Raw genomic sequence first — 26,039 nt, 5'->3', positions numbered from 1 at the left:
AATGTGTGTGGCTACCTGGTGGCTGGTTCAAGGCAGCCTCACATCCAGAGATCAATTCCTTCACAAGTTTGATTTGTGCCACCCAAAAAGCTTTCTGCTCCACTGAATAGAGACTATTCTTGCTAGCTGAAGGCTTTTCCTAATGTGTTTTTAAAAATATTTCTTACTGGTGCTGTTATTTCTTCTGTGCAGTTTCCTAAGATGAGAGCTCTCATCTTTCTCCGCTTCAGTGTGAAGGACTGCCTCCCGTCCAGGCCTCTGTGGAGTTTCTGTTGTTGATCCTAATCAACAGATCAACCCCTCACCTTTGTACTTAACCAATGAACCCACTTAGACCCAGAGAGGCTGCAAACCTTGCCAGGGTTGCGGTAGTTAAGGGGGAGAATCTGGCGTACGTCCAGCACTTCTCAGTTTCACAAGTCCACTTCTCTTTCCCTTCATTTTTTGTGTGTGTGCAGGGGCACGTTCATACCCACGTGTGTGGAGACCAGAGAAAAACCTTGGGTGATGTGTATCTCTTTTTCTCTTTGAGACAGGGTCTCTCACTGGCCTGGAACTTGCCAGGTAAGCTATACTGGCTGGCCAGAAAACTCCAGAGATCGACCTGCCTTCACCTCCCCAGTCCTGGGATTTAGGTAACAGCCGCCACGTCCAGTATTTTTTACATGGGTTCTGGGAGTCAAACTCAGGTCCTCATGCTCGCAAGGCAGCCACTTTACTGACTGAGCCAACTCCCCAACCCCAAAGTCAGGGACTCCCCATGGGAGAAAAACAGCCTCTGACCCACTGAGCAGTACTTCTGTGCTGCTTTTTCAATACATGTGCATGGTGGCTTTTACTTGGATTTCTATTTCTAGTGAAAGATGTGGTTATTTTACCAAAGATCTCAACAAACCTTCATATTACATAATTGACTGAGTTAAAGATAATCAAGTTCACCAAGTTCTCAATTCGGTTATTCAACCAATGTGTGAAATATGCAGTGAGTGGTTTATAAGATAAAATATTAATGAGTATAAATTCAAATAAGAAACGTTTCATTTGGAAGCTCCAGAATCACCTCAGTTTTTATAGATTTTTTTCTCATTATAAATATATAAAATAAAGGGAGGTCAATTCTTCACCAAGCTCTGTATTTCCTCTCCTTTCTCCACTGGCATAAAGCATCATCGTATTTATAACTGTCATTCAAATTTTTGTTTATGTAACTGTATGTTTGTGACTGAGAACGTGCATATACACATATGTGCAGGTCCCTGTAGAGGTCAGAAGGTGTCAGATCTGCAGTTACATGTGCTTATGAGCTGTCCAATGTGAGTGATTGGCACCAAACTCGGGTCTTCTGTAAGACCAGCAAGCACATTCCTAAAGGCTGAATCATCGCTCTAGCCATTTACAAATACCATTATATATACACATCTGTGTTTGGTGTGTGTGTGTGTGTGTACACACATATGGTTAGAATGGGATAATCTAATTTAAAATATATGGAAGCTAAAATAGAGATACCAGACAATCTTAGAAAAGCTGTGTAACCACAAAGGAACTAAATCTGGGTACAAAATGCTACCAAAGGGTTTGTACTGAGCAGCTCAGTGATATTCCTTTATCAAATTTGGGCAACACAAAGGCTCTGTTCTCATGGAGTCTCACTCTCTTAGGAAGCAAAGACAGAAATAACAATAAAAATCAATGAAATCATGTGATTTAAGTGAAGCGAAGAAGAGCAAGGCTGGGCAGGGCGCAATGAGAGTCTGAAACGCTGCTCAGAGCAGCTGCTCCGGTTAAACAAGGCATTCAGACAGCAGGGTCTGGGAAGGTACATTTCGGCAAGAGGAACTAACGTTGGCGTTGGCGGGGGTGGTGCTGGGGGTAGTAGATCCCTGGCTGGCAGTTTAGCACAGAGGAAGGAGATGGGCAGGGAACATGGGGAGCCAGGTAGTCAAGAAAGCCTGAAGGGCCATTAGAGACCTTGGGCAAGGCTTTGACTGCCATCTTCTGAAAAATGAACTTCACGTACTGGTGCATTCATCTGACCCCGCACTTTGGAGGCAGAGGCAGACAGATAGATCTCTATGAGGTCAAGGCCAGCCTGAGCTACATAGAGAACTCCAAGACAGCTGAGGCTACAGGGTGTGCTGTATAGGATGCATGAGGTTTTTCATTTGCTAATAGAGGACAGGAAGTTGGGGTGGGGGGTAAGGTGAGGGTGGAGATGGGGGAGGGGGTTTGAATATGATCAAAATATATTCTATGAAATTCTTGAATCGATGAAATTAAAAGCCCAAACCAAGAAACGACAAAACAAACAAAATGAACCTCTCCCTCAGCTGTGCGTCAAGCAAGACGTCATCATTTTGCTAGCAAATGAAGAGACTTGGGGAAAATGCTCTACTACTTTGATGTCTTTCTTCATTATGTGTCTATACATGTTCATGTGTGTGTGGAGACCAGAGTTTGACACGGACTGTCTCTTCAATGCGTTCCACCTTAGTTTCGGGGAGGGGGGGTGTCTCTCACTGAGCCTGGAGCTCACTGACTGCTAGATCCACTGACCTGCAAGCCCCAAGGATCCGCCTGTCTCTGCCTCTTGAATGCTGGCATTACAAGCATGTGTTGGCCATGCCAGGCCTTTTACATGGATGCTGAGGACTCAACTCAGGTCCTCATGCTTGTGAGTCAAGCACTTTACTGACTGAGCCGTCTCACCAGCTCCTCTACCACTTAAAACAAAACAGAGCACAGAGCATTAGCTGAAAGCCCTAAGGAACATTTCTCTATTTCTGTCTTGACACAAATGTATTATCTGAGGAAAATTTATGAGAACAGTGATTTTTTTTCTTCTTAGTAGTTGCAAGCTGATGGCCAGAGAAACATGGACCCCATTTTTCAACACACGTTTTAAAATCCATAGGGCCATTAGGTTTCTTGGAACTCAAGGATTAGCTAAATTTAAACCAATAAGCAGACTTCAAGGCTCCTGGGATGAAATTTTAAATAAACCTGCATCAGCAGAGAAGCACTTTACTTTTACAATGCTTTGGTCTACATATTTTAAACGCTTTTAACAAGCCTGGGCTTGGCAACAGTCATGAGAAGCAGAGATTTTTGGGGATGGGTGAGAAGATACATGTACGAAACTGAAAGTTTAAAAAGAAATGTTATCAATGGTTTTGGAAGACGACTGCGTCTCCAGACACCAGCCTCCAATGGAGGACGATAAACACAGAACAGGTGGACCAGCCCTTGTCCAAAACCCTTGAGCTGCAAGTGTTTCACATTTCTCCGGCTGTCACGGCTGAGCGTCTCTAAATCAAAACTAGGAAACTCCAAAGTACTTTGAGTTCTGTTTTCAGATCAGGGGTACTCAACCTGTAATCACCAAATATCCCTTCATTTTTAAGGAGGAGATATAGAAAAGGGTTTTTTCTTTTTTTTTCCAGAGCAGTGAAAAGCATAACTTTCTTGCACATCCTTAAAACAATTTCTAAGATCCTCTAAGTGCAGCTGTTCTAGAGAAGGGCGAGAATGGGACCTTTCAACCTTTTATCTCATCTCATGGCGTCCACACTGACATACACATGCACACACACACACCACACACGCAATACACATATGCACACACATCACACATAATACACACACAGTCTAGAGAAGGGCGAGAATGGGACCTTTCAACCTTTTATCTCATCTCATGGCATCCACACTGACATACACATGCACACACCACACACGCAATACACATATGCACACACATCACGCATAATACACACACAACACATACACATATACACTTGCACATGCATACATGTACACCTGCACACACACATTCGTATGTACACATAAACATACATTAATGCACCCATAACTGTGTATTAATACACACATACACACGTGACTAGACGAGCTAAACATGTATGCTTGAAATATATCATCTTTTTTTGTTTATGTAACTGTATGTTTGTGACTGAGAATGTGCATATACACATATGTGCAGGTGCCTGTAGAGGTCAGAAGGTGTCAGATCTGCAGTTACATGTGCTTATGAGCTGTCCAATGTGAGTGATTGGTACCAAACTCGGGTCTTCTGTAAGACCAGCAAGCACATTCCTAAAGGCTGAATCATCGCTCTAGCCATTTACAAATACCATTATATACACATCTGTACCTTTTAGAGATCCCGAGACAAAGATCATGAAATACAAATCCTTAAATGACCCAAGTTCTTCTATGAAATGTTTAAGAACACTGAACAACAACTTTCTAATAGTCTAAAATCCCAAATCCTTTGAAGGACTGAACCTTTGATTCCTTGAGCAGGAGAAAATGTGCATGGAGCACACACAGCACAGGCTGGGCAGCCAGAGGGAGAAGGCAGAGAGCAGGGGCAAGGGTGGGGTTCTTTAAACAGATCCACCTGTTTGCTCAGCTCCATTTAATTGAAGATGAAAGGAAGAAATGGGGTCACAGAGGTGGCTCAGAGGTTAAGAGCACTTACTGCTCCTGCAGAGGACCATATGGTGGGTGGCTTGCAACAGCCTTAACTCAAGCTCCAGGAGATCAGACCTTCTTCTGTGGGCACCTGCACACAAATGTGCACACACAGACACATACGCATAAATATAGAATAAAGAAAAACAGTTTATCTGATCAACACAAGCCTCTGTACCATGCCTACAGGGAAACTGATTTTTTTTTTTTTACTAAATAGAAAATGTATCTAAAGTAAAAACAATATAAAAGAAAACAAAAAAAAAGTCACACCATAAATAAAACTTTGTCTTAAGCAGGTATAAAGGTTCCTGCACGCATTGTTACAGAAAGCCCATACTTACAGGATGCTGGCCAGGGTCTACTCCACAGGCAGTAACTAAATTGGATGAATTTGGAAGCTGGATGATGTAACGGTAGCTCCCACTGTTAGGGACTCACTACAGCAGCAAGATGGAAAATGCAAATCATATCTAAATCTCCCAATTTTATGCTTTAATCAAAGGGCTCCTGTGTTATCTGATCGATAATCTCTTTTAGTCACTGCGGAATGATTGCTTGTTCCAGCTATTTAAAGTGAATGCCGAGGGACTGGCAACACGGTACTTGTGCAGAAAATCCAAATTCAACTGTCCTCTCTGGATGCAGGTCATTCATCTTTCAGTGACCGGACTCTCGCTCCCCATACCCTGCTTGGCACGCTTCTCTCCCCTTCACACCTCAGTGGATTCCATTTGTCTACCCTCTTTCTACATAAAAGGCTTTCCCCAGCCTCTTTTTACACAGTTTTGTGAAAGGCAGGCTGTAACACTGTCAACTGTATCAGACACAGGGGCCCACGTGCTGAGCCTGGACAATCCACGCCTATCATTCAGGAAGGAAATGGGGATTTCAAAACAAAGATGGGGAGGCAAACACAGCACAGGTGACACAAGGTGGAAAGGTAGATGCTGGTAGGTGAGAGGAAGGGAGGATTTTCCAAAACTATGGTATGGAAAATGGCAAAAGGAAGCGTGCTACATTGTATGCTAATCGAAAAGTTACATTAACAGGAAGAAAACCCAAACCAAATCAAAGGAACAAAAATCAGAAGAAACTATCTAACCAGAGAGAAATAGAGTCTAATTTCAACTCATTCTTAGTAGCTTTTTTTCTACATTTTGTCAGGCTTTTGGAACTGAACTGAACTTAGTATGCATTGGATATAGATTATTCTACAAACACTTAGCTCTGTGGTGACAGCAATCTAAGGTCATTACGATACAAAATTCCTCCAAAGAAATCATGGGGATACCTCAAACTTTGACCACAGTAATGACAGGCCTGCTCGCTTGGGACTCTAATTTCTACCACCATCCCTCAGTCCACAGTTTCTTTTTAATTTTTTTTTTTACTAGCCATTGATTGATGGATGGACTGATCGGTTGATTGATTTGTGTTTCCAATGGCGCACATGTGGCGGCCAACCCGAAGGAGTCAGTTCTCTCTTTTCACCATATGGATTCTAGGGACTGAATTTCAGTCCTGAAGCGTGGCAAGTGCTTTAACCTCTGAGCATCTCTGGCTGGCCCTGGCTTTCAGCTTCTTGAGTTTAGCAGGTTAGATTACTTAATCATATTTATTGGGTTATCTAACTGAAAGGCCGGACACTTCTATTCCCTGTGGTACCCAGTCAAGGACAGAGCTACACAAACCTAGTTTCAAATTATGTCAATTTGTTCTTAGATTTTTCTCTACCCTGAAGACAGAGGGAAGGACCAAACTTGAATCCTGGGCCTCAGGCAAGTTTCTGAACTGCTGTACACTTGTTTCCTCATCTGACTCTTGTTTATCACCCAAGGAACATGTGACACTGAAATTCACATCTCTTTTCTGTGTCTGCATGTGTGTGCGTGCGTGTGCGTGCGTGTGTGTGTGTGTGTATGCATGTGTGACTGTATATCTTTGTGCATGTGTATGCCTGTCCTTGTACATTTGAGGGGGGGTATACTTGTGTGTTTCTAAGTCTCTGTGTGCCTGTATGTGTATGCCTGTGTGACTGTATGTCTCTGGATGTCTGTGTGGGTATGAGTATATGCATGTGTGCATACATGTTTATGTATCTGTGTGTGGTGTCTTCAGGTATGCCTGTGGGATCTCAGACCCCTGCACATGTATGAGGCACACAGGACATCAGTTCTCCTCCTCTAACACTCTCTGTCTTGTTTTTTTTAACATTTTATTTATTATTTTTATTTTATGTGTATGAGTGTATTGCCTGCATGTAGGTAAATGCACCTGTGTCGTGCAATACCCGTGGAGGACAGAAGAAGCCATTGGATCTCCTGGGACTGGAGTTATGGACAGTTGTTAGCTGCCATGTGGGAGCTGGCATTCGAACCTGGCTGGGTCTTCTGTAAGAACAACCAGTGTTCTTAACCGCTGAGCCATCTCTCCAGCCCCTCTGCCTTGTTTCCTGAGACAACATCTCTTGCTAAACTGGAAGCTCACTGGCTGGGCCAGGCTGGCTGGCAGAGAGCGCCTTGGTTCTACCTGTCTACACCCCACACTGTGGAGTTACTCCCACACATCACAGCTAGCTCTGGGTGCCAGGGATTTGAGCTCAGGTCCCAGTGCTTTCACAGCAAGTGCTCTCCCCGCCTCTCAGAGACATCTCCCCAGCCCTGAAATTCACATTTCAGCCTTGAATGACACTTTAATTCTCTCCTTCAATATATCTCAAAGACCACACATAAGTCTGGAACTTGGAAGAAAATATGTGCCCGTGTTCTGACTAGATTTCAGACAGTTCTGCTTCCAGACTGGCTGCCTTTCCTGAAAGCCTCTGGTCTTCTCTCTGCCAACTTCAGGAATACTCCTGTCTTTGGCATTTCATCTCACTATTGCCTATGCACACGGGGATTTCTTTCCACTTTCTGTGCTTCTCCTCAAATATTTTATGCCCTCTGTCCTCAAGCACACACACGCTCACATGCACACACACACACACACACACACACACACACACACAGAATATAGATTATCTATTTTACATTAGACTTGCGAGTTCCATCTTGTATGTCTTAAACCTTCAGTTTCCTGTGTTGCATTCGGCGTACATTAATCACCTCCTGTTCTGTCCAGATGGCTCCCTATCTCTATAGCATTCAGTTCTGCCAATTCTGCCCTTTAACCTCTTTCTTTGATCATGTTCCAAGTTACATCAGTGGCTCTACAATCACACCTTTCTTTTTGTGCTTGATCACACTTCTTGAAATATGTAAATATTTACAAAAAAGGACATACTGAAACACTTTATCATTAGAATATCTCAACTCTTTCAGCGATCTAGAAAGATACTTTGTTTCTTCACTTACCTCCAACTCAGGGTTTTTCCTTGTATGTGTAGAGGCCATGGGTTTAAGTGCTGATAGGGAACTTTATCTGGTATAATCCCATGGCTATTAAGTAGGGATGCTTTCCTTTAACCATTATCTGTATGGATGTTTGCAGGGAGACTAGAGACCCAGTAAAGACCTAGGGGAATTTCAACACCCCTTTGAGGACATTCTAGTAAGCGTGGAATACTCAATTCAGTCACCTCCTTGGCATCTCAGATGAACCTCTTTATTACCAAGCCAGTCAGCGTTTGCCTCATGGCTTCTCAGCTAAGTACCACCACATATTATCCTGCACTGCCTGGTCCTAGAGAAAGCTCAATTCTGTTCCCCAGGTCATTAATGGTGCTGCCATTATAAACCTTAATGAACATCTCCAAAGATCAAAGTATCATAATGGTTTGTTGGAGAAGCAGATTACCTTTAATGGTTTCTTTAAGTAACAAAATTCTAATGAACTTGAACTTTGGGGGAAAGGTGTTTCCAGCACTGAAAGTAGAGATTTAAGCAAAGTAGGTGACTGTTTTGAGCATAGTAAGCGAGAGTGCAAAGGGGATAAACAAAGGAAGAGTTGCTAAGTAACAACTGGAATCCTCCCTTAAATCTTGCATCTCAAAGTATTTCATGAGAGGGAGGGAGGGATGAGGGGGGTGGAGAAAGAGAGGGAGGCAAGTGGGGAGGGAGCCCTACCAACGTCAAGGCAATACCCCCACTTTTGAGGGATCAGGCTCCCCAAAGAAGCGAGTCTGAGAAGGTGAGCTTCCCTTTGGAGCACTATTTACTGTCTGTTAGCACAGGGCAGGAGGTTGAGCATTAAGCCAAGGGGCAGCTACCAGGGAGGAAGCCAGCAGAGCTTTTAGCAAAGTCATCAGGATGATGACATGGAACTTGGAGTTCTGGGTTGCCATGGCAGTCAAGTCTGCCTGTCCAGTATCTCAGTGAGACGGGAAGAAGGTTGTTTTTGAGCCAAAATTCTAGTGAATTCTTAAGCTTCTAAAGGCAGAAGATTCAGAAATGAAGCAGAAAGTAAATGAAAACCTCAAAGTTCTCTACAGCATAGAGAAACAAAAATGCACTGTTGATTCTTCTAAGAAGGAAGCCATCAGAACACCTCAACCCTCACCTGGGATTCTAGGAGGAAAAGAGTCAGAAAAAGAATAGAAAGCTAAACAAAACAACATATCCTAGGACTTTATATATATTTGTGTGTAGAAGGAGGGGGTGGTTGTTACTGTTGGCTGTTTTAAACAGGAAAGAAATTACAATGCAGTCCATTCAGGCTGGCCTTGAAATCTTTTAAAGGTCAATTCCCTTCATCTCTTTAAATTTTTATTTATTTACATGCATGAGTGTGTGTATGTGTGTATGTGTCTGTCTATCTGTCTGTCTGTTTCTGTGTGTCTGTGTGTGTATGTGCAGGTGTGTGAGGATGCCTGAAGAGGCCAGAAGAGGGTGCTGGACCTCCTGGAGCTGGAGTTACAGGTAGTTGTGAGCTGCCTGATATGGGTGCTGGCAACGAAACTCCTGTCCTCTGCAAGAGCAGCAAGCACTCTTAGCCACTGAGCAGTCCCCAAGGCCTTGAACTCTTGATCCTCCTGCATCAGACTTGAATGCTAGGATCACAGCTGTGTGCCACACCATACTCAGTCATGGATCCCAGCTCAGGCACGGATCAAGTGAAATAATGTTACCCATTCCTTTCGCTCTCCCACCAAAAGCTCTACTTTTCTCCATTCTGAATGGTTGTTCCTTACCACAGGTCACACACAGGAAGTGAAATATTGCTTCAAAGTCATGTAAATATGATATACTTGTAAGGTAACTTTGGTAATAGATACTAAACATAAAATAAAAATCCATAGCATGAAATTCCCAGGGATTACCGTCAACAGAGAATGATTTCCTAGTTAACAAAGTTCAAGGTAGGAAATCATGTATAACAGCCCAGAGGAATCTCACTCATTGGTACATAATATAGAAACGGAGGTAAATTATCTTATTGAAGCCTTTTCTATTTTAGAAGAGTTTAATCAAAGAGATTTGAGGGTGGACAGTCTCAGGATCTCAGGGTCTTTGTTGTGAAAGGCTTGGTTCCATCATGACTGACCACTCAGAGTACCCGCCCCAGAGGTTACTTACCTGGGCGGTTTGGCTTTTTAGCCTTTACATGGTTGGCTGCGGAAACAGCGTAGGACGAAGTGAAGGATCTGCTCTTGGTGAGTGTCATCAATACTGGGGTATTCCAAGAATCAGGATTAACAGCACTGCAAAGACAGTAGTTAAGGAAAAATGAAGAAATTACTCAGCAATGATTGGGCAGATCTTGCCAGAACCAGCTATCATTTCCACAGCAGACTTGCCAATCTGAGGGTTTGTTTCTGGTCACCACAGCAGCACTTAACTTGCAAATGAAAAAATAAGCTAAATCCAGCCTCTACTATCGTGATATATATCAGTCACTCATCAAACATACTGGGTAAAAAGAGAAAAGATGGCTTTCCATTCACTCCAATTCAGAAAAATAAAACACACTTTGTTCTGTGTCGATAATCACATTCCTTACAGACTTTCTAAAACAATCTTACAGAATGATTGGCTGAGATGGAAGATTCTTCATATGAGAAATAAATGACACAGTGCTTACTCCTGTGTTCTTTACTGCACATTATTCTTGCTGAATGTATACTTAAAAGTTAACATTTTACAAAGCCACTTGAAGATAATGTTTCATTGCGGCATCTGCTTACAAAGGGAAACATTAGTAGCAGACCTGTCCTGTAATTTCCCTCCACTGGTAATGCAGTGTTTGTGTACAGAGGAGACCTACAGCAGTATCCTGTAATTTCTCTCTACTGGTGATGCCCTGGAAAGAAATACTTCAGTGATGGACTTAGTGTTAAACATACTGATCATGTTGATCAGGAGAAAGGTAACAGACTGTCTATACCCCAGCAATGCATTTACCAGAATATTCCTGGTTCATTAGGTCGCTCCCTGGAAATAAATCTGGAAATAATTGATCTATAGAGGATTGGTTAGAGGACATTACAGAAGATACATTAATGGGATACCAATTCTGGGAGTCTTTCAAGCACAAGTTTGTTGCACATACTGATTAAAACCTTACAAACTGAACTGGAAACATTATCCATCCTAATTTGGGAGAGAACAGAATTCAGGAGGCTGTGTTGACAACCTCGGACTGCTCCAAGTGAAAAGCGCTTGGCCTGTGTTTTTCTAGCACCTGTGTCCTTTCAAGCACCAGTGAATTTGGTACAGGGTAAAATCTATAATTTGCATGAATATAACTTGACAATTTGATAATTTTTACAATGTTAGGTTGGCACTGGAAGCAGGACATGACTGATCTATCTGGGTGGCATATTGTAAATAATCCTGAAATTGAAGGAATTATGGGGTCATGGATATATAGAGCTTGTCATATAAGCTATGTAATTAATGGGTATAATTTGGAGAGGGTCCATAACCAAAATGGGTCTCTCTGTGCAAGCAATGATAGCCATGCTTTGCTCAGCTGCTGCGTGTCAAATCCAAACCAAAGGATGGGCTGCCGTGGAAGAAAGGGGTACTTAGAGAACTGCATCAGTGGTCTCAGATCTATACAAGGGAAACATGCTGAGCATGCGCCCTCCCCTGCCTGCTTCCTCTGATCACCAGTAAATTGGGCAATGAACAGAATCTATAATTTGAGGATGATTTGATACTATGTTGTTTTGACACTTGTATGTTTATTTCATTCCTCTCTTTTTTCCCTCCTTCCCTCCCTCTCTCCCTCCCTCCCTCCCTCCCTGTCCTTTGGTACTTTTGGATATTTTTTCCAACTATTATATTTGAAAACTTCCCCTTTTCTGTTACTTCTAATAGCAACTTGTCACATACCTTATGAAAGACCTTTGAAAGGGGAACTTAGCAATTGTCAAAAACCATTGATGCTTATGAAATGTTTCAATGCCTTCTTAGAAATTTCATCTTTAACATTTTGCAAATGCTTGGATTTTTGTGAATGAGATCAAAGAAAACTTTGAGACTCGGACTACCAACTACTTCCTTCTGGTAACAGTCTTTTCACTCATTTTCCTCGCCTGAGTAACTGGTAATATTTACTATGAAGAAAACATGTAATGTGTGTATAGCACACTGTTTTCATTTCTTAGAATATCATATAATGAATAAATTATCACTCTTCTTTGTAGACTTTTTAAATACTTTAACATTATTTTAATATTCCAAAAACATACCTGATAGAGGTTAACTCAAAAAATATCCACTACTGTTTTATTATTACTCCCAATAAAAACATTTAAAATATGCACATTTTGGAAACTTTAACAGGAAGTTTAGAGTACCCTTAATGTATTGGTATGTAATAAATTCAAGATAAATAAAATCTAACCCCTACCTACCCTATTTTCATCCAGTATATTTTAATTTACAATATTATACTATTAATAAAATAATAAATCGATGCATGTTACTTAAGTGCATTTTTGTGTCAGGCACTTTCACATACAACTTTCTGTGAAGCTCAAGGAAGTTCTCAGCTTTTCACTAACCCTTACTTCCTAATTCCTGCTTTGATCTCATGAATAGGTAATAATTTGGATTCTGGAAAGGAAAAGAGCTTAGAGAGAACTTTAAGTGGATCACTCGTTGTGATGCAATAGCGGAAGGGTTTCTGCTCAAGAGGAGGAAGGTCTTAACCTCATGCTCTGAAGGAGCTTTTATACCTGCATTTCTTCCTGCAATCAATCCACCCTAAAGTCTAAACAACCTACTTGGCAATAATGTCTTTTATGAAGTTTACAACTTCCTTTATGTGTGATTCACAAAGTCAAGGGTCAGTTAAAAGATCAACCTAGAATGACTCCCAGGACAATGTATGTCAGCAATTTCTGTTTCTCTAAAGTCTTTTTAAAAAAACTATATGTGTATGAGTGTATTGCCTGCGTGTAAGTGCACCTGTGTCATGCAGTGCCTGTGGAGATCAGAAGGGAGCATTGGATTCCCCTGTAACTGGAGTTACCTATGGTTGTTAGCCACCATGTGGGTGCTGAGAATCAAACCTGGGTCCTCTGTGAGAGCAGCCAGTGCTCTTAACCACTGAGCCATCAATCCAGCCCCTCTAAAGTCTATTTTTAAAAGCATCTATTAGTATTCTTCCATTAAATTTACTCCTCTGATTATACCATAGCTCTCTAAACCAACCCTTGTAGGATGGAGGCTCAGAAAAGCTCATGATCTCTTGGAATGCAGGTTTGAGTGATTCAGTTCCCCTGATTCTCCATCTTGTGTCTGCTTAGCAGACATTATTTTAAGTTTCCCAGAAGGAAATTATCAACCTGCACACAATAAGGAACAGGTTTTAAGGTTCACTTCTCTGGCTTTGGATCATTAAGTCCCTGAGGAAACATAATGGAAGGACCGAGAAAGAAAAGAAGAAACAAGAACAGTGTAGAGGAAGAAGCTAAAACTCCTAGTGTTAAAATCGTCAACCGTTGTGGCAATAGCTCTACATGACGGTTTGAACTTTGGTTTATAATCAAGGGCGAGAGCCATCCAGGTTTATTGGTGTACAGCAGCTACTTTGTTATATGTGGTTTTCCCTTCAAGAGCCAAGTTCTCTTCAGAATGAATTTCATGAGTTCAAAATGTTGTACAACTTTTAGATTTTATTCTATGACTTTTTCCAGGATGTTGAAATTCAGGGGTAGCTACAGAAAGAGAAAAATATCTGTGAGCTCACCATCTGTAGAGTTGTTAGAGTCTGAGGAATGGAATGAGTGGGACACCCATGCCTTATCTTTGTTGAACGTATCTGAGTTTCAGTATTTATTTATAAAGCAGCTCAGCCAGATCTTTTGAAGCTAAGCTCGTAAACATTTCTTGGAACCCTCTTCTTTGTGATGATTTCAGTTTTAGCGCCTAATTTCACTTAACATAATGGAAGACTGGACTAGAAGTAGCAACACTGAACTTGAAGGAGGGACTTGAGCAGGCACAATTCCTTTTTTTTTTTTTTTTTTTTTTCACGGAGTCATTTTCTGCACACAAAATCATGGAGCATTGGCTAAACTGTGCTAGAAAACTTGGCAATCTGCATTGGCAGTATGGTTTGTGTGCAAAATGTCTCCTACAGATGTCCCCAGATGATGGCTCTGTTGTGTGCAAAATGTCCCCAGATGATGGCTCTGTTTTAGGAGGCTGTGGGGCCTTTGGGAGGTGCAGCCTGACAGGAGGAAGTAGCTCACTGGGAGCCTGGCCTTCAGGTTCATGGTCTGATGGAGTTCCTCTCCTGCCTCTACTTCCTCTGCTTTCTGGGAGGACAAGGTATGAGCAAGGGCCCTCACACTCCTGGAGCCACTTGGGGGAGGTTAGATTATTGGGGCTGTTCCTTTGAATAAGGCAGATTAGTTATACTGGTATATGAAGTGGCATTGCCACTGCAATGCCTTCCCAGCCTTGACTGGGTGTACCTCAAACCAAGAGACAAAATGCGTCCCCCTGCATGCACGTAAGTGCGCCTGTGTTGTGCAATGCCTGTGGAGGTCAGAAGAGGACATCGAATGACACCCACATGACAGTTAACTGTAGGTAACTCCAGTTCCAGGGGATTCGATGCATGCAGGCAATACACTCATACACATGAAATAAAATATAAATACATTTAAAAATTAAAAAAGAAACCTGTCTCATAATATGGAGAGAATAGAATTACTATTTAGTTTTTTAAAAATATTTTATTTTTATTTTATGTGTATGAGTATATTGCCTGCATGTATATAAATGTACCTGTGTTGGGCAATGCCCATGGAGGTCAGAAGAGGGCATCAGATTCCCCTGGAAATGGAGTTATGGATGCTTGCTAGTCACCATGCTGGGAATGAACCCAGGTCTTCTGCAAGAGCAGCCAGTGCTCTTAAATGCTGAGCCATCTCTCCAGACCCATAACTAATATTTTAAAATTAATATTTATATTATGAACTGTCATTTTTCAGTATTTGTTACTGTAGTAGAAAATGACAATTGTCTACATTTTCAGAGAAAAATATTACTGGTTATGTCTCATCTCAACCTTCACAAAATGTTCATGAGGGGCTGGAGAGATGACTCAGCAGTTAAGAGCACTGACTGCTCTTACAGAGGACCAGGGTTCGATTCCCAGCACCCACATGGCAGCTACGAACTGTCCTTAACTCTAGTTCCAGGGGAATCTGAAGCTGTCTTCTGACCTCCACAGCATTGCACGATATGGGTGCATTCACATACATGCAGGCAATACACTCATATACATAAAATAAAAATAATTAAAAAAAAGAAAGAAAATGTTCATGAAACTGTGTACCTCCACCTGTGATATCATTTGCAAGTTTTGCAAAAGTCCAGGTAATAAGGAGGATGGGAATTATAGGGGTATATGAAGAAGCATTTCCACTTGATCCTTACATAGAATACAACATTAATACAGAAGAGACTGACAAACACTTTAAATCAAGAAAGCAAGGTAGGGGGCTGCCATGAACAAACCTTCCTTTTAGTTCAATATCTTAGGGATGCTGCCCACTGTGGTTGCTTCTGCTCTCTGAGCTTCCTTCCCCACACCACCCAAGGACAGTAAAAGGAAGAGATGCTAGAAAGTCAGTCAAGAAAGGCAAAGACCCCAGAGACAAGTCTAGGAATAAAGCCAATATGTGTTTCAAAAGACAAAGCTCCCGTACGACCAGTTCTATAACAAAGTTCCTAACTGTAAGCTGACTACCCCGCTGAGGTCTGAGAGACTGACGATTCTCAGTTTGCTGGCCAGGGAAGCCCTTCAGGAGTGCCTTAGTTTTTAAAAGACTTCGCAAATGGGTTTCTAAGGTCAGAGCTCATGTGATTATACAGCGGACATACTAAGGGTGAAGATGTGCCAATTGATGGTGAAGATTAAAAAAAAGGATCAATTAACTGTACGAAATAAAAGAAAAGTCAGTTTAAAAATATTTGAATATACTCATGTTCTTGGGATATCTACTTTTGATCTACAATTCTACATGCTAGGACAGCTGGTCTGGCAGGCCATGGGATCTAATGATCATTTGCAAATGTCATTCTAGATGTCTTTGAAGTTTGCACTATGGCCCTCAATGGAGGCAAACCGTAGCTTGCCTTTACTCTGACCTCAGCTTTTTCCCTCCAGATCACAGGAGCAGGGAGGATCTCAGCTCACTCTTGACACTCACATTTCAGGTCACACCCACACTGGGAATCAATGCCAGCAGAGTTCTGCATTGAAGCACCCAGGGCATTTTCCAAGCCAGTGTCTCAAGAACTCTGGTTTGGCCTTGCTTCTCCTACACTCTATAAATCCTTCTCAGTAAGTAGCTTCTCTTGAGCGACATGAGAAGTGGAGTCTAACCTGGGTGATGATGCTTCATGCAGTTTCATGCTGGCACTGCGGTCCCTCCGTACTGGTGCAGGCTCCAGGGTGGGCAGGCCTGTGGCTGAGGTGGTGGTTGTCCAAGTCGAGGAAACTCGCCTCAACAGGCCTGGGGGCAAACTTCTTCTCAAGCGCTAGAAAGAAATGTGAACTTTATTACCAACCATATTATAGCTCTTAGCTTGTTAACCTTTATGCAATATAATGGAAGGGAAATGAGTTAAATGGACGTGAACTGATGAAGCTTATATTGGCTGGATATCATCGATTAAAAACCCGGGCATTTGGAAAGTCTGTGAATAGATCTCTGCCCCAAAGCTATGAATATTATAAAAAGAACATTTGGAGTCTTTGTTTCAGTGCTTATACAAATACGGGATTATGAAGAAAAAGAATCAATTACACCTGGGATAATTTCACAGTTCTATTAACTCAATAGAATTTATACACAACTATACACACACTGTATTCTTTATTAGAGCACAAGTTTTTTTTTGTTTTTCTGTTTTTTTTCACGAAAGCCTTTGCTTGGAGCATGGCTTCATTTCTATCATCTTGTACACAGTCTAGGGCCTCAAGTGTTCCTGGATTATTTTTACTGCCTCAATTTATAGATGACAGTAGTTAAGTGTGAGAATGTAACTGAGATGCTGTACAGTGTACACCTCTCATGATAAATGTGACTGATCAGAGACACAATGTCACCAATATCCACTGTGAACATAAGGGTCTACTGGCCCCTCTCTGCATCAGTTCTCCTCCAACCACAGCAGCCCCAAGGCTAACAATCCTCCATAACTCCAGTTCCAGGGGAATCTGATGTCCTCATCTGCCTTCCAAGGGCATTGCATGACATGGGTCTTTGGCAGACTGTCTTGATTGATGATTGATGTAGAAGGGCCTAGCCCACTGTGGGAAGCACCATCTCTAGTCAGGTGGGCCTGTCTGGAAAACTAGCTCAGCATGACCAGCAAGCCAGCCGTAAGCATCATTCTTCCATGGTTTCTACTTCAGGTTCCTGCTTAAGCTCCTGCCTCAGCTTCCCTGGACAATGGAGTGTGACTAAGAAGCCTGAGCCAAATCAACTCTCTCCTCTCCTAAGCTGCTTTTGGTCAGAATGTTTTTTGTTTTTTAACTTTTACAAAAACCTTATTGAGAATTTCATACACACATAAAAGGTGTTTTGATCAAATCCATGCCCACTCTCTCCCTTCCAACACCTCCCACATCTCCCTATCACTTTTTTCTTTTTTTTTCTTCTTTATTTATTTTTATGGGGACTTTGGATACTCTAACATTCCCCCCTCTGAAGAGGTAACCCTAAAATCTTTTAAGGATTAGATACAAGCTCCCAAATACTTTTGACATTTTTGGCCTTTGGAACAGAGTATGTTGCTAACAGTCCTAAGGACGTTTTGACTTTTAGCAAGAAACTGGCTACATTTCTTTGGGGTCTTTTTACCCTAACTGTCTAGCCAATTCCTACCTTCTATTCTTATTACACCATCCTCTGAAGGGGCTACCCAAATTGCCAATAGGGAACAGGGATGCAGAGTGCTCCAGCTTCTTCCATGCTCAACAGGGATGCAGGGTGAGGGAATTGGAGAACCCCTTCAGTGGGTCTATCTAAAAGACTCTCAAATTACATAACTCTTATCTCTAAGGGGAAAAGAAAGTCCTTGAATCCAGAATAGGAGATGTGAAGGAGAAGTAAAGGCAAGAGTAATAGCATGACAAGTTCTAGACAGGGAACTAGAAAAAAGTCAGAACAGGGCAATTTTCACATGTTCATGTGAGAGTCCATTGGAGTTTCTTGACAAGGGCTTCTAAAAGCATCCCTCTATTAGGTTCCTCCTCATTTTTCTTTTGTCTGCCAAGGCTGGACTCTAGAGTGATGGGTTCAGGATTTGCCTTCAGGTATTTTGATAGAGTTGGCTGGGAAAAGTGGCTGGATATTCAGGTGAGGGTCCAGTGACCCTGCTTGGCCCTCCTTTAATGAATGAGCACAACCGTCAACAAGCCCAATTGTGATGATGTTTAGTGATGAGGCTCAGCTGAAGTCATGATGATGGTAGTTATTTTGTGCAGAAGGGACTGCTGTATAGCATCATCTTATTAAATGCTTTTAATCACAGCGACCAAAGAGAAGCTAGAACAGATGGCAATGGAATTGAAACGAAAGTCACACTCCTATGGAGCAGAGATTCGTGGGTTTGAGGCTGTGTTTGTTGTTTAGTTTGGCTTTTGCTGCAATAGTCTTATCACCTAGAAAACAGCCTGGCACTCTGAGACAAAAACATCAGAGCTTAAATGAAAAAGCCAACATGAAAGCCAGGCATGGTGTGCTGTGCACTGGGGAGAGTCTCAGGCAGCCAGTCTGAGCAATGAACCCAGCTGCATAGCAAGTACCAGGAGAGTCAGGACTGCACAGGAATATCCTGTCTCAAACAACAACAAACAGGTGGTTTTGAAGTGACAGGAAGCAAAGTTGTGAAAAGATCATCCTTGTACATCTTTATAGATTTAGACCCTTTATACCTACCTTGGGAATGGCCAGCTTATCTTTCTCCAAGTTCTCCTCAGAATCTGAACAAGTATAGTTCTCACTGAAGCACATGGTGGGGTTCAGTCTGGGCTTGTGGATGGCCTGGAAGGTGAGCTGCGTGCTGAGAAGGTTGCTCACGGCCCTCAAGGATGTGCACACGTTTGGTGGCAGAGAAGGGTCTGCCAGGAGGTCAGTGATGAGGCCATGGGCCTCGCCCATCACAGCGATATCCACAGTGATGCTGGTTCCTGAAGACTGAGACAGCAAAGCAAGAGAAGGTGAGGACAGAAAGGGCCCAAGTGTGGAAGGAAGCACGGTGAATGGAGCCCAGCTCTTGACTGAAAACAAACGGAACTGTCGGTATGGTGGTTCATCTGTAAACCCAGCCCCCGGGTGGTTGAGGCAGGAAGATCATGAGTTCTAGAGTCAGCCTGTGAAGCAGTCATGATGCAGCGTACAAGGAACTCATGTAAATTTAAACTACGCACCATCATGATTAGAAAGGCAGGTTCTGGACCAGGCTATTTAGATAAATCCTCCACTTCTCCAGCTCCTTATGTCTATCAAATTATTAAAATGTCTAAGCTGTCATTTCATCCATCTGTGATACAGGTATAATAATAATCATGTCAGAGCTGGGTATGGGGGGTGTATGCCTATAACTCTAATACTTATGAGGTAGAGGTAGGAGGATCAGGAGTTCAAAGTCATCCGGAGTTATAGAGTGAGTTTAGGAATAGCCTGAGATATAGGAGACTCAGTCTCAAAAAACAAAACCAAACCAGGCAAAGAAAAAGAAAACTTAATGCTCAACTCAGAAGATAACTATAAAAATAAAAAGAGACAATGCGTGCAATATGATACTGTTCTAGCAGTTACAAGTTTTCAGTAATGGTTGTGCTATATCTAATATCTACAATATAGAAATTAATAATAGCATTTAAGTCAGGCACAGTGGCACATATCTTTAACCCCAGCACTTGGGACTCAGAGGCAGGCAGATCTCTGTGAGTTCGAGGCCAGCCTGGTCTACATAACGAGTTCCAGGCCAACTGGGGCTACAGGGAGACACTCTCAAAAAATAAATGAAAAGTAAATACATAAATACAATAAAATAAAAAACAAATAGTGCTTAAATTTTTCAGTAAGAGGCTACAGAGTTTTAATAATTCTTTTACAATGAACTTAAATTCCAATGAGATGAAAAATTAATGTATAAAGTACAAGATGGAAAGAAAGTATAAGGGAATATTTTATAATCTTGCACACAGAAACTTTTAAACTTATGAACTTGCAAGTTTTCAAGGAATCCTCTCACAGAACTGTTCACGTAAAGATAAGAACATCTATGTAAGAAAACGTACCATAAGCAAAGGAAGCAGTCTGTGGGAGAACACTTGCTACACAGAAGACAAAACACAGTAAATAAAGAGCTTCTAAAAACAAAAAACAATGAAAGAAAAAAATGGTATTAACGATTCAAATAAGGGGTAAATAACTGTGCGCATGTGTGTATGTGTGTGTATGTGTATACACGTGTGTGTATGCATATATGACTATTTGCACTCAGGCATGATGACAAATGACCATTATTCCATTCAGGAAGATAAGTAGTTCAAGCTCATCCTCAGCTACGCAGCTAGATTAAGGCTAGTTTGAATAATGAGATTCTCCATGTCTCACAACAAACAACAACAAAAATTAAGCACAACAAAACAAACTATTTCCTTCACTCAGAGGTAAATGCCAATTAATAGAGCAAAACCAACTATAACTATCAAACTGGTAAAATAACTCAAAAGGGAGAGTAGCAAGCTGTTCATAAACCTTTGTGAAAATTCAAGTGCCATGTTAACAGCTTTAGGGTAATTACGTATATATCATATACATTTATATTTCTTATCAAAAGAGTCATTAAACTGTCACTGAACTGGGCTAGTGCCCCCCTTTTGCAAGACATACTCTCAAGGTCATGTACCACGCTTTTGGGAGAAATCCCCCAGTGTGCTACTCTGCAGTGAAGACAATGACCCTGATGACCCTGAACGTTACCCCTCTCATCTACAGCCACTGGCTTGCCTCCATAAAAATTTGAAATTTAAGTCAAATGTTATTTTAAGGACAGAAAACTTTAAGACTTTTTGACAATGAGACTAACAAAATCTAGAGCATGCTCACTCAGAGTTAGGATTCGATTTTTAAAAAAAATTATTGGTGAGAAGTAAAACCTTTTCAAAATTCTCTAATGTTTGACTTTTTAAAAAAGCTTTTAAAGTTTCATTTATTTACTTATTTGCGTGCGTACGCATGCACCCACCCCATGGCATGTTTGTGAAGATCAGAAAACATTTTCCAGGATCAGTTTTGGTATTCAAGCATACAGCTTCCTGGCATCAAACTCAGGTTAGGTTATCAGGCTGGTGGCAAGAGCCTTTACCCACTGAGCCATCTCATCAACCCCTTATGTTTTTAAAATATATATTACTTATATTTTGTTAAAGTAATTCATAAGTTTCTTATATAGTCAGAGAAAAATACTAAACTTTTACAATCTAAGTTTAAGAACAGAAGTGAGAATTTATGCTTGATGGTCAAAGTTGTCACATAAAAATCTTTAAGATTAGATATTTGAGTGTTGGTATGGTATAGACTTTTAAGTTGGACCTAGTGGGGTATAAGAAAAAGAGGACATAAAGCTAGGAGGGGCAGGGGAACTAGGGGGAAGAGGTAGATGATAGACTTGTGAGGGGTTGGGGGTTTGGGGGTGCATATGATCCAAGTACACTGTACGCACATTTGAAAATCACAAAGAATACAAATATTATGCTTCGGAAAACCTGTTCTTATAATGCAATAGGTTTCATATATATTGTATAGTTTCATAGCAAAGTCCTTAAATGGAAGCAAAAGCCAGACATGCAATCTGGACTCCACTGACGGGTCAACATGTACACCTACATATGGAAAAAGAAACAGTAGCAATGCCCAATCCCTACTGCCTACTACCATGAAGTCATGTCCTTGCTTGACTGGGTTGATTCAAGAATAGAACTGTGCGACACTGAAAAGTTGCACCGTATGTAAGAAGTTATCTCTGTCTTTTCGGTTCAAAGAACTAAAGGCTTCTCTGAAGCCTGAAATTCAAAACTAACAATCAAATTTGTTTGCTCCAAACCTGCCAAGACTAACCACACATGAAATGCTGAAAGGCTGAAAGGTAGGCTGGCTGCGATGTCCAGAAATAGGAGATAACGTGCAAAGAAATCTGCATGTTCAGGGAGTGACTATTAAGGAATTTCAGGTAGCAAGAGATTCAGTTATTGAGATCGTGTTTTTAAAATATTTTATTTATTACTTTATGTGTATGAGTGTATTGCCTGAATGTAGGTAAGTGCGCCTGTGTCATGAAATTCCCGAGGAAGGCAGAAGAGAGTGTCAGATTCCCTGGAACTGGAGTTAGGACGATTGTTAGCTGCCATGTGGGTGCTAGGATTTGAACCTAGGTCTTCTGCAAGAGCAGCCCATGGTCTTACCTGCTAAGCCATTTCTCCAGCCCCTGAGATGGTATTTTTAAAATCACACAAGCAATACTAAATGGACTCAGTAGTCTACTTGTGTGTATATATATATGTGTGTGTCTATATGTATGTGTAACAATAACTAAAGAAGAAGTAATCAAATTGAGAGGGCGTCGGAGAAGAATGGGAGGGAGGTATAAAGGTGGATAAGAGGGAGGGGTGGAAATGATACAAATATAGTACTCATACATGAAATTCTCCAAAAATCAAATAATTTATCAAAAAAAAAACAAAATGGGAACAACTGGATGAATTTGTCTATTGAAATAAAAAATCTCTAGTTATACCAACAATAATCATATTTCATTCAGCTATTAAATACTTAGTAACAAACACTGAAAGTCAAGTTTATGCAAAAGTCACTTTAAAGGAAAATCTTACACTGACAACCTGAAATCATCCTTTGTGTGGTAATGAGTTACATTAGCCCCACAGCATAGTGGAGTCTTGTTAAGCTACGAATGCTCAAAGAAGTCCTTTCCTTTTTTTAAAAAAAAAGTCCCAAGCAACATAAAACATTCTACTTCACAGTCTCTCCTTATAATGGAAATATTTATATTCAACATTTCAGAAAATACAAGTGTAATTCCCGAGATGCTGTTTAAATGACAACCAAGTTTGGATCCCCACCTTTAAATAGAAAATCTGGAATTTATCTCTGATAAACAGTGGAGGAAAGCAGAGTTTTATATATCAAACCAAAAATACCAGATTTTGGTACATCCATTTCTTCTCAAGCACCTCTTTTAAAACACCACCCTCTCCCCGTGTCTTCATACGGTCTACTTTACCATCTCCCCGCCATGTGTTCACAGGGTCTATTCACTGTCTCCAGATATCCTACCTCAGGCTGGCCTTAGACTTTCAGAGATGTGAATGGCACTGTGATAGTATGAGCTAGACTATTTCTAGCTCACTGCTCGTCTTAAATCAGAGGTCCAGGGTAAGAGTCTTACTGTGATATGTCCCTCCATACGCTCATGTATTTGAAGGGTTGGTCCCTGGCTGATGCTGCTGTTTTGGGAGGCTGTGTCAGCTTTAGGAGCTGGGGCACAGCTGGAGGAAGTAGGTCTCTGGGGAGAGGTAGGTCTTGGGTGTTACAGCCCATTCCCATGCCTGGCCAGATTTCCTTTAGCCCTTCCCCTCCCTTCTTCCTCCTCCTCCCTTCTTCCCTCCCTCTCCCCTTCTCCCTTCCCCTCCCCCTCCATCTCCCCCCAACTGCCAACCCAATGTACTAGCTACTTCGAGGTCCTGCTTGCATGGATTCCCTGCCATGGTGAAATAAACCCTCACAAATGAGCCAAAATAAATCTTTCCTCTCAAGTTGCTTCTTCAAAGTATCTTATCACAGTGACAAGAAAAGTAGCATACCTGGAAAATAAAAAGACAGTTAAAGTCAACTTAAAGTTAACTTCCAGGTTAGACATGCACATATCAACTCAATTAGAGAAACTCCGCTTCCATCCCTGCTCCTGTGCCGCTGAGGCTTTACGCTGCTTAGACAAAGGAGGACTCTGAATGTGGGTGGGGTCAGAAAGAACTCATTCTCTGTAAAAAGCATCTCAGGATCTTCATTATTATGAGTTACAACAGACTGCAAAATAATTTATCTTTTAAGTAACATGTCAGAGTATTTGCTGAAGCACTGTGTTGGGTTTCCGTTAAACTTGGCAGATTAAAGAGCTTCTAAAAACATTTTAAGGCAGCTTAGGAAGCAACTATGGGAACAATGCAGATGAAAATACAGAAGCCAATATATATTAATAGACCTTAAGAAAGATAAAGCAGGCAGTTGTATCAATAGAGCAATCAACTGGAATTTACTGTTGTAGATGATTAGGAAGATTGTCCCCTCTCGAGGAAGAGAGATGAGGCAAACAGTGCTTGCTCAGTCTCCACTGAAATGGCTCATGGCAGTCAGGTTACACCTCTGTTTACCAGGTAGTTAAGGGTGATGATTGCATCAACAACTTAATGAATGAAATAGCATCCCTGTTCAGGAACAGGATATACAGTAATTCTCAGATCTTCCTACTCCCTACATCTCTGGAAGTGTCACTTGTTTTGGAAACTATTTTATCTTAACTGGAGGAAAAGAGAGAAGCAGGAGAAAGTTAGACTTTGCAAGTCTATGTGAAACTCAAAGTGGGATCACACACGCTATCACACTAGAGCTGAGAAATTAGGTAGACTGTGGGAAGGTTATAAGCCCTTGGTGGGTCCTTCCAATTCTATACATTTACATTAGGGTTTTTTCATATAGCATATTCACATGCACACACACACACCACACACACACACACGACAAACGGAGGCAATGGTTTTTAAACTACTAATTGGCATCATTAACATTTCAATTTTTGTGGGCACACATGTATATGCATTTTCCCATGTATGTGCATGTGTGTGCATGTGTATATGTATGTGTGTGGAGGCCAGAAGATGCCGGGTGTCTTCATTGATTGCTCTACGACTTACATGTTGAGGCAGGTTCTCTGAAATAAATTGGGAGCTTGCTGATTTGACTCATCTGCCAAGCCAGTTTGCTCTAGGAGCCTCTGTCTCAGCCTCCCAAGGGCTGAGATTAACCCATGCCTGCCCGACACTTCCCTGGGTGGTGAACATCCGATCCAATTCTTACACCTGTGTGGCAAGCATTTTACCACTGAGCCATCTCGCTAACCTTGAACATTAAAAAAAAATTGTTGTTGTTGTTGTTTTATGTGTATGAGTGTTTTGCCTGCATGTAGGTAACTGTACCTGTGCTGTAAAATCCCTGAGGAGGCCAGAAGAGGGCATGGGATTCCCTGGAACTGAAGTTACAGATGGTTGTTAGATGCCATGTGAGTGCTGGGAATTGAATCTGGATCCTCTGCAAGAGCAGTCAGTACTCTTAACCACACTGAACCATCCCCCATTCCAAGCCCTGAACATTTTAATATTTTTAAAATATATTTTAAAATTATTATGAAAGTTTAGTAAAGTCTTTGCTTTACTGACTACTAATCTTACCCCAATTCTACCTTAGTTTATTACAAAGCCACTAATGGTTTCTTTTATTTTGTAAAATGCCTAGTGTACACTGGGCTTCACCGAGAAGACTACCATTTGGAACCTTCAGTTTGCTGTTGGTCCCAAGACTGTTTAGGCTAGGCATTCATTATTGTACATTACATATGCTAATAAGGTATCAATAAACTAATCAGGTGAGTGCAAATGGAATTCATTTTCTTAGAAACTAACTTGAACCGGTTTACACTGATTTGCATAGATTTTATAGGTCATCTTCATAAAGGTGGATTTCTACTGAACTAGTAGGGGCAGATATGACTTCAAATATTCAAAAAGAAAACCTTAACACACCTGAAGGACTTTCCACTAAAAATGTTCCAAGGTCCAAGGTCATTTCCACTACAAAGAAACTCAATTTGGCATTCATGCAGGAAGGCTCTAGTGTAGTCACAAAAAGCAAACTGGAACTTCAATTCATACAGTGATACAACCTCAGAAGAGAAGCATTCTTGGCCCCTCATCAAAAGATGTGGGAAAGCATGCTTCCTTATATATTAAATGAAAATACATTACCAGAGATATGGAATATTTATGAAATA

General features: G+C 41.3%; 1 protein-coding gene across 3 annotated transcripts in view; it reads right to left on the bottom strand.

Moving 5' to 3' along the window:
* Pde3a (phosphodiesterase 3A) overlaps nucleotides 1-26,039 on the bottom strand; it is a 332,456-nt gene that overhangs the window by 41,812 nt on the left and 264,605 nt on the right. For all 3 annotated transcript variants that reach the window (XM_008851600.3, XM_029555236.1, XM_029555235.1), the window contains 3 exons: nucleotides 18,848-19,105; nucleotides 16,285-16,439; nucleotides 10,008-10,132 (listed from right to left, as the gene is read on the bottom strand). In XM_008851600.3, coding sequence (XP_008849822.2) covers nucleotides 10,008-10,132; nucleotides 16,285-16,439; nucleotides 18,848-19,105 — 538 coding nt within the window. The remainder of the gene's footprint in view (nucleotides 1-10,007; nucleotides 10,133-16,284; nucleotides 16,440-18,847; nucleotides 19,106-26,039) is intronic.

This window comes from Nannospalax galili, unplaced genomic scaffold (assembly GCF_000622305.1).
Source record: "Nannospalax galili isolate Female #2095 unplaced genomic scaffold, S.galili_v1.0 scaffold1086, whole genome shotgun sequence".
Taxonomy (NCBI): Eukaryota; Metazoa; Chordata; class Mammalia; order Rodentia; family Spalacidae; genus Nannospalax; species Nannospalax galili.
This window is presented reverse-complemented; position numbering and strand designations above follow the sequence as displayed.